The sequence below is a fragment of the Leptonychotes weddellii genome, chromosome 1 (genome assembly GCF_054177405.1).
Source record: "Leptonychotes weddellii isolate Sample4059 chromosome 1, ASM5417740v2, whole genome shotgun sequence".
Taxonomy (NCBI): domain Eukaryota; kingdom Metazoa; phylum Chordata; class Mammalia; order Carnivora; family Phocidae; genus Leptonychotes; species Leptonychotes weddellii.
In genome coordinates, this window is record NC_138369.1 from 7244936 (window position 1) to 7252686 (window position 7751).

The window sequence follows — 7751 nt, forward strand, 5'->3', positions numbered from 1 at the left end:
CTTTCTACTTACTCAAAGTGTTTTTGAGCTTCTGGCATACCACTTTTTTAGTCAGTGAACATACAGCAGTTAATGAAATAGGGAAAAATCTCTGCCCACATCAGGTTGATATTCTAGTTGCAAGAGGCAAGCAATGAAAATTCCCAAGCAGGGCTGCCCGTTTGTTGCCACAACCCAAAGGAGTGCCATTCCCACTGTGGTGGGGGCGGGGGGGGGGGTAAGTTTGGGCTGCCCAGCCTGTTGGCTGGTCCCTTCCCACACATCTTCTCCTGGACCACACGTTTATCTCCTTATCCTTCAGGTCCCAGTTTAGAGGCCACCTCCTTGGGGAGGCCTAGTCAGCAAGTCTCTATGATGGCAGAAAGTGCTCCTGGCTTTGTCGCAGCCGTGTCCCAAGGACTAGCCCAGAGAGGATGCTCAGTGCATATCAGAAACCAATGGAGTAGGTCCTCATTGGCCCTGGGTGTAAGTCTCAAAGCCAGTGCCTTGGAATTCCACTGAAAAATTCATTTCAATGTTTATTTTCCACGGGTAGCCATAAGTGTGAGCATGACAGCGAAGGGTGCGCAGGAAGGGCAAGCCCACCTCCCTCCCCACCCCCCCGCCAGGGTCCTGGCAGGGTCAGGGAGAGTACAGGGACTGGAGCCATGGACCTACTGGCCCCAGTTGATGCTTCAGCTGGATCCATCCTCTTGCAGCTCCGTGGACGGCCGGGTGAGGCGCTATGACCTGAGGATGGGGCAACTCTTCTCAGACTATGTGGGCAGTGAGTGTGGCAGGGCTGTGGGGCGGGCAGGGCAGGTGGGGGGCAGCAAAGGGGGCCCCAGCTTCACCCACCTGCGCCCCTCCCTGCCCCCAGGCCCCATCACTTGTACCTGCTTCAGCCGGGACGGGCAGTGCACCCTGGTGTCCAGCCTGGACTCCACGTTGCGGCTTCTAGACAAGGACACAGGGGAGCTGCTGGGCGAGTGAGTCCTTGGGGTGGTGGGGTCCCTCCCCTACCTCTGCTAGGACCCAAGCCCTCCTGAACCCACCCACCCCCAGGTACTCGGGCCATAAGAACCAGGAGTACAAGCTGGACTGCTGCCTGAGCGAGCGTGACACACACGTGGTCAGCTGCTCTGAGGACGGGAAGGTGTACTTCTGGGACCTGGTGGAGGTGAGCCTCCTCACCCCGACTCCTTACCAGGCTGCCTGCTCTGTCTCAGGCAACTCCCTAGCAACTCCCACACCTGCACAAAGGAATGCTATTAGAGCTGGGGGCTTGGAAGAGTGAGTGAGAAAATAAAGCAGGAAGGGCATTCCTGGCAAAGGGAACAGTGTGTGCTAAGGCTTGGAGGTGTGGCACACTTGGGTCAGGGGACAGAAGGACTGTGGGATGGCAGCAGCAACAGGGCCACACTAAGCAAGCCCAGCCGACCATAGGGACTGACCCTGGGGGGAGTGGGGCCGACAGCCACATCTGACCCCAGCTGAGATGGGGCAGTAGTTCAGAAACCCTGAGCTACCTCTGAGCATCCCCATGGTTTCTAGTCCCAAACCCTGTGAGCCCTGTCCTGCTGTGTCTCGGCCTGGTGGAGAGGTCAGGCTGGGAACAGACTATTAGTCTGGCCTCATGGGGTCAGGGCTGGGGCTTGACCAGGGAAAGTAATGCCCCTAAGAGGATGGAGGAAACTGGGGGAGACTTGAGGGCCCAGCTCTCTCTGGCAACTAAGAATGCGCCATGTTCCGCCTACTTCTCTAGAGTCTGTCAGACTGAAAGTCACTCTCAAGGGGGCAGTGCGTGGAGGGACATTTTTGAAGTGGGAAGAGCAATCGGGGGCAGGCTTGAGGGATCGAATGTGTTGAGCGGTGACTGTAAGCTGATGCACGAAGTGAGCACAGAGGCTGCCCAGTGGGCCCCTGGAGCCCAGACAGTGGCAGGGTGGAGAAGCCGGGAACGGACGGGACAGGATCGGAGCAACGTGGTGGCTGTGAATGCAGATCCGATGTGGTCTAAAGGCTGGGCCAGGAGCACTTGCCGACAGATAAACGGGGTGGGAAGCGTGAAAGAGGAAGACTTCCAAGATGTTCAGCCTGAGCCACACGTGCTCCAAAGGATGGAGCAACTCAGGGCTTCATTTTGGGGCAGCTGAGGTTTGCAGTGCCTGGGAAGCCATTAGAGGCGGGTGGCTGAAGGTCAGCAGAGAGGGACGCACGGATACCCACTGCCCGCCCCTTCCCTCCACAGGGTGCCCTGGCACTGGCCCTGCCCGTGGGTCCAGGTGTGGTGCAGTCACTGGCCTTCCACCCCACGGAGCCCTGCCTGCTGACCGCTGTGGGGGGCAGTGTCCAGTGCTGGCGGGAGGAGGCTTATGAGGCTGAGGGTGGCACCAGCTGAAGGTGGGGACCCACTGCCGCCAAGGACACGGACACAGACTCAGCAGGATCACGGAGACCATTTATTCTAGACACGAGGCTGATCAAGGAGGGAGGGAGGGGTTGGGTGTGCAAGCTAATAAATAGAGGCGAGGGGGGACTTCCCTGGAACCGTAGCCACTCAGTCGTCATTCTTCTCAGGCACGAAGGCATCTCTCCTCTGGGCAAAGGTTTCAGCCACAAGCAGGGGGAAGACCAGGGAGGCGTCGGCATAGACCTGTAGACGGGACCTGGGTGAACTACAGGGCCCGTGGCTGCGCTCTGGGAGACTCTGCGCCCCAGCCAGCTGACCAGCCCTCACCTTGACAGGCTGGGCGTCCACCCGGATCTTGCCCCAAGACACTGCTTCGTCCGGCCTGGCGCCAGAGTCCGAGCCATCAAACTCCTGGGCCGTGTTGATGTAGACAGAGTAGTCGGCCCCGTTCCGCTGTGGGGAGGGGCAGGGTGAGCTGGTCAGCCAGTCACTGCACATGGGGGTCGGCGCTGGCTGCAGAGGCTGAGGGCTGCGTCCTGCATGCCGGGAGCCCGTAGTGGCCCCTCCACAGGAAGGGCCCCACATCAGTGCGTGAGCAGAGTGCGAGGTTGGGGGTTGGTAGGGTTGATGGGCAGAGCTGCCCCAAACCCACCGACTAGGGAGCAACAACTCTCCCACAGCTACTCAGCAGGGGCTGCCACCACATACAAAGACTCCCACCCTGGTCTGGCCCCATCATTCCTCCCGGACCAGCCATTTGTTCAGAGAGGGCGCCTGTGAGCACGCAAGTGGCCGCCCTGGAAGCCTGGCTCCAGCTGCTGGTCGCCTCCCGCTCCCTTTCACCGGCTTGCTAACTGTCCCTGGACTTCATTCAGGCACCTCAGAGCCTTTGCACTGGCCGTTTCCTCTGCTCACCGGCTGTCTTTCCCAGAACCTTGTTTCTCTTGCCATCATGTCATCCGTTTTTTCCCACAGCAGTTAACTGCCACGTGACCTGCATGTCACTTGCTCGCTGCCTGTCTCCCTGACTAGAACATCAGTCTAGGAGGACAGGGATCCTGGCCTGTCTAGTCCACAGTTGTCTCCCTGGCACATGGCATAGGCCTAGCGCACATACCACCCTCACTAGGGACCAGGTACTCTGTCCCCACTCACCATGAGGTTGGCGTTGGCAATATGATGCTTGACCAAACCCCCGCCCAGGATGATCATGCCAGTGCTCTTGGCAAAGATGGCCTGTGTGTTGATGAGCCGCAGGTCTGGGAGAAGAGTGCTGGGGTCAGGCTACGGACCCAGCCAGCCCTCCTCCCCTGCTCTGTGGCCCCAGCACCTCACCCTCGACGATGTCCAGGACCAGGCCGGGGTTCTTGTAGGAATGGAAGAAGATCATGTCACCCAGGGAGCCGTCAGTGAGCGCTGGGCTCAACACAGGGATGTGGTTCTGGGGGACAGCAAGACAAGAGCGACTGGAGCTCAGAGCCCAGTGGGGGCAGGCTGTTCCCCATCCCAGTGGCATCCCCTCCTCTGCCTGATTCTGGGCAGAGCGCTTAAGTTGTCTGGGCCTCAGTTTCCTCAACTGTAAAATGGAGACAGCAACAGCACCGCCCTCACAGATGAAGAAGCATATGTGATGAAACCAGACAGAACACAAAGGATCGTGTAGCTCTCACTACTCTGACCGCTGGACCTCCGCATTGGAGGAGCATGGGACCCATGGCACCCCCCCAACTGATCCCGGGTGGTCTAGGAGTAGAGCCAGGATACCAAGGTCACACTCAGTGGCTGTGCAGCCTCAGACAAATTACCTAACCTCTGTGTCGGGTTCCTCACCTAAGAGTGGAAATGATGACTTGGTTCTCCAGGGGGCGATGAAGGTGAAACAAGCTAATATGTGCCAAGGCCTGGTATCCGTGCCCCACCCAGCCCCTCACCTTCTGGGCCCAGTAATACACTGATTCTGGGTTGTTGATCTCCTTGCCCAGGCGGGCAATCATCTTGGAAGGTGTCCACTTCACACCCTAGGAGGAGACATTGGACTTCAGCCTGCAGTGCCTCCCGACTCCTACCACGCCGGCCCCCAGGTCGCTCCTGCCCCACCTCCGTGTTCTGCTCCAGCACCATCTGGTCCAGAATGGGCATCAACCAGTCCTCAAACTTGCAGTAATTGTCATTGGGCACCAGTAAGTTTCCAATCCTGTGAAAATGAGGCACGTGGGCATCAGGCCCCAGGACCCTCCGCCCACCTCCTTTGCCCAGCACCACTCAGGGCCCCCAACCTGTTGATCCCGTTCTCACGTAGCTCCTTCCCCCTGAGACTGAAATCGCCCAGGTACGTGGGTGCCAGGCACTTGATAAAATCTTCCTCCACACCGCCAGCTGTGGTCACTAAGACGTCCACCTGCGGCCACAAGTCAGTGAGGTTAGCCCAGAAAGAAGGGCCCTGCCCTCATCCCAGGTAGGGCTCCTAACTCCCAACACTAACCCAGTGACCCTTGGAGAAAGCTCTACTGCAAAACAAAAGTAGATCGTGTCCCTCTGCTTAAAATGACCCTGTCTAGGGGGGTGGGAGGAGGGGTTAGCCTGGTGATGGGTATTAAAGAGGGCACGTTCTGCATGGAGCACTGGGTGTTATGCACAATCAATCATGGAACACTACATCTAAAACTAATGATGTAATGTATGGTGATTAACATAACAATAAAAAATTTAAAAAAAAAACTGACCCTGTCTCCCTGTGTCATTTAAATGACCAATAATTTTATTGCCCCCATAAGACCTAGAGAGGCCAAGACCACAACCGCACCAGGTCCCCACCATGTTGTGCTGCACGAGGTAACGGATGGTCTCACGGATGCCTGAACTGATGAGATTGGATGTGTAGCCCAGAAAGATGGTGCAGCCAGTAAGTGGGCGGTGGCTCTTGGTCAGGTCTGCATGGTGGTCTTCATCCTGCGACAGCGGTTCTAGTTTCTTCTCTATCTAGGTGTTAAGGGCAGGGTCAAGTTACCCTCTGGCCCCCAAGCCCTAGCCCCTACCACTTCTACCTGGAATACATGGGGCCAGGGAACGAACGCCCCCTGTGCAGGCTCTGACCCCCAACCACAGCCCAAATCTCAGGGCACACGCTCAGGTTTTACCCCCTTTCAAGGAATCGGAGAGCACGACCTTTGTAGGCCCGGTCCCCTTCCCCATCCGAGCCTGACTTAGGTTCCTCAACCGCACCGTTCAGAACACTTTCACTCGTTACCTACGACCCGCCTCCTATCTAGAATCAGTCCCAACTTCATCCTCATTGTAGGATGTTTTGGGGATGAGGGGACGATGTCCTCTCCCCAGCGCAGAAACTACCGCCCAGAATGGGCCCTGCCTCTCTCCACCTATGGGACCGCCCAACACAGGACACTCCTCCTTCACAAGGGAGCCCCGCCCCCTCCAAGTACTGCATTGCCGCTACTCTAGGCCACACCCCCTCAATCCAGGAAGTTCCGCCCCGGGCTTCACCATGGCGTTGACTTGCTGCACTGCGCGCCCGAAGTTGGTGGCCTGGAAGCCAGTGGTGCCGAAGGCCTCCAGTAGCGCACGGTAGTCCACGCCGCGGTTGAAGTCGTAGCCTCGGACTTGGGAGCTCTCGGAGGGCAGCGCCGAGCTGTGCTTCAGCACAGCGGCCAGCGCCGCCGCGGGTGCCTTCCCCTCCGGAGGACCCTCCATGTTCCAGCGGCCGCACTCCCAGATCACAGCCGCCCCAGGCCAGGCGTCCAGCGGCCTCCAAACGCACTAAGCCTCGGCACGCGCTTCTGTACGACAGTGCAGGAAGTAGGGCTCGGGAAAACCTGCAGAAGGGGACGGGAAGTTGCTTCGTCACATGACCCTCTTTGATTCCCATAATCCAGGGCGCGGCCATGTTTGCGCGCGCGTTCCGTAATACGGAAGCCGCGAGGAGCCGTTATTCCCTGTCTCGTCTTGACAAGCCTGAGATGAATGAAGATTCCTACTTTCACTGCCGCCTGCTGGAGACCCACCGCGTTGCGCGGCGCTTTCCTATTCGTTTCTGTCCCTTTGGGGAAGGAGGATGGCTTCTTAGACGTCGCCCTTGGACAGGATTCGAGTCATCAGGAAATGTCAGATAGTTTCTGCCCCTGAGCGTCTCTCGTCAAATGGTTTAGTGATCGCTGTCCGTACCTCGCAGGTCTCCAGAGCCTCCTCCACATGCTGCGTAACCCTCTGGTCTTCCCCGGGCTGTTGCAGCTGTCACTTCTTCTGGGAAGCCTTCCCTGACCTTCCTCTGGGTAAGGGACCTCCCCTGGGACCCAAGGCTGACCTCTCTTTCCCTCCAGCAAGACTGTGAGACCCTCGAAGGTGGGGTCTGTATCTCATGAGTCCTCCTAGCCCTGCACAGGGTCTGGTCCGGGGGGAATTTTTTAACCAGGCATTCTACCATTTATGGAGTCTATACTGTACGTTGGGCTCTGTGTTTGGCGCTTCAGATTTATCGGTGAAGGAGATGCAGACCCTGCCCTCCTGGAGTCCACAGTTTGGGGAGCTAGAAAGCTAACAACGATAGTGGTAAGTGCTATTGAGGATTCAAAAATGATGATGTGTCTTTGAGGTAGGGGTGGATGGAGGGGGAGGTGGCCTTATTTGCAGGGACAGGTGGTTGGGGAAGGACACCAAGGAGGGGACATTTGAGCCACGGCCAGAAAGCCAAGAAAGGCCCCATTTGTGAAAATTTGGGGAGGCCGTTCCCCACCATTGGGAAAGAGAACTGCCAGTGCAAAGGTCCTGAGGCCAGAGATTAGCCCACTTGATTGGAGGAAGAGAACATCCTCCTTGACATCTTTGACAGTCCCCACTTGGATCTCAAGCTCACCACCTCAGTTCCCACTCCTCCTAATCCTGATCTCCCTGCGGTCTTCCACATCTCATCAAAGAGCCCTCCGCTCAGCAAATAAGCCCTCGGTGCACCTGGTAGGCTCAACACTGGAGAATTGAGCTTGATGTCTCCTTTTCTCTCACACCCACACCCATCCCTCAGCACCTCTAACAAGTTCTACCCACAAAATAGGTCCCAAATCCAGGTGCCTTTTTTTATTGATAGAATTTGACATGTATTAGTTTTAGGTGTACAACATCATGATTGGGTATCTATCCAGGTGCTTCTCTCCATTCTCACAGCCTCCACACTGGGCTACCTTCCCTCCAGTCCATCTCCCATCTGTGGCCAGAGAGCTCATGAAACAGAAGCCAGATAAATCATTCCTTTTTCAAACTCTCTTATGGTGGCTTCTCCCTAGGAGTAAAATCCTGTCCCACCACTTGCCCTCACTTCCTCCTCTCCGGTTACACCAGCCTCCTCGCTGTC

The 7751-nt window shown here is 57.2% G+C and overlaps 3 protein-coding genes across 6 annotated transcripts in view; 2 read left to right on the forward strand and 1 right to left on the reverse strand.

Annotated features, from left to right (window-relative positions):
* WDR83 (WD repeat domain 83) overlaps positions 1-2534 on the forward strand; it is a 4076-nt gene extending 1542 nt beyond the window's left edge. Inside the window, exons 6-9 of the mRNA XM_006730540.3 lie at positions 699-766; positions 860-968; positions 1045-1159; positions 2231-2534. Of these exons, the coding sequence (XP_006730603.1) occupies positions 699-766; positions 860-968; positions 1045-1159; positions 2231-2380 (442 nt within the window). The 3' untranslated portion in view covers positions 2381-2534. The remainder of the gene's footprint in view (positions 1-698; positions 767-859; positions 969-1044; positions 1160-2230) is intronic.
* Positions 2353-6128, reverse strand: DHPS (deoxyhypusine synthase). Of its 2 annotated transcripts, none has more exons than XM_031025108.2 (9): positions 5894-6128; positions 5207-5371; positions 4669-4790; positions 4490-4586; positions 4324-4410; positions 3728-3833; positions 3526-3651; positions 2720-2774; positions 2353-2635 (listed from the first exon to the last, which is right to left on the reverse strand). In XM_031025108.2, the coding sequence occupies exons 1-9, from the start codon at positions 6098-6100 to the stop codon at positions 2353-2355; spliced, it is 1248 nt and encodes a 415-aa protein (XP_030880968.2). In that variant the 5' UTR covers positions 6101-6128. The 2 variants fall into 2 exon arrangements, with proteins under 2 accessions (XP_030880968.2, XP_006730601.1); XM_006730538.3 differs by having other exon boundaries at positions 2428-2635; positions 2720-2845; positions 3548-3651.
* A 208-nt stretch (positions 6129-6336) lies between these two features.
* Positions 6337-7751, forward strand: part of GNG14 (G protein subunit gamma 14) — a 2882-nt gene continuing 1467 nt past the window's right edge. For 2 of the 3 annotated variants that reach the window (XM_081813319.1, XM_081813298.1), the window contains exons 1-2: positions 6337-6678; positions 6877-6955. The gene's annotated coding sequence lies outside the window, so the exon portion shown is untranslated. The remainder of the gene's footprint in view (positions 6679-6876; positions 6956-7751) is intronic. The other variant, XM_081813309.1, reaches the window with a different exon arrangement.

Excerpts from the sequence above, each read along its gene's own strand:
- DHPS (XM_031025108.2), bottom strand. The coding sequence starts at position 6,100 with ATGGAGGGTCCTCCGGAGGGGAAGGCACCCGCGGCGGCGCTGGCCGCT. Across the intron at positions 3,652-3,727 it reads GGTCCTGGACATCGTCGAGG|ACCTGCGGCTCATCAACACA; the intron begins GTGAGGTGCTGG and ends CTCTTCTCCCAG. Across the intron at positions 2,775-3,525 it reads GAGTGGGGACAGAGTACCTG|GCCGGACGAAGCAGTGTCTT; the intron begins GTCCCTAGTGAG and ends CTCTGGCGCCAG.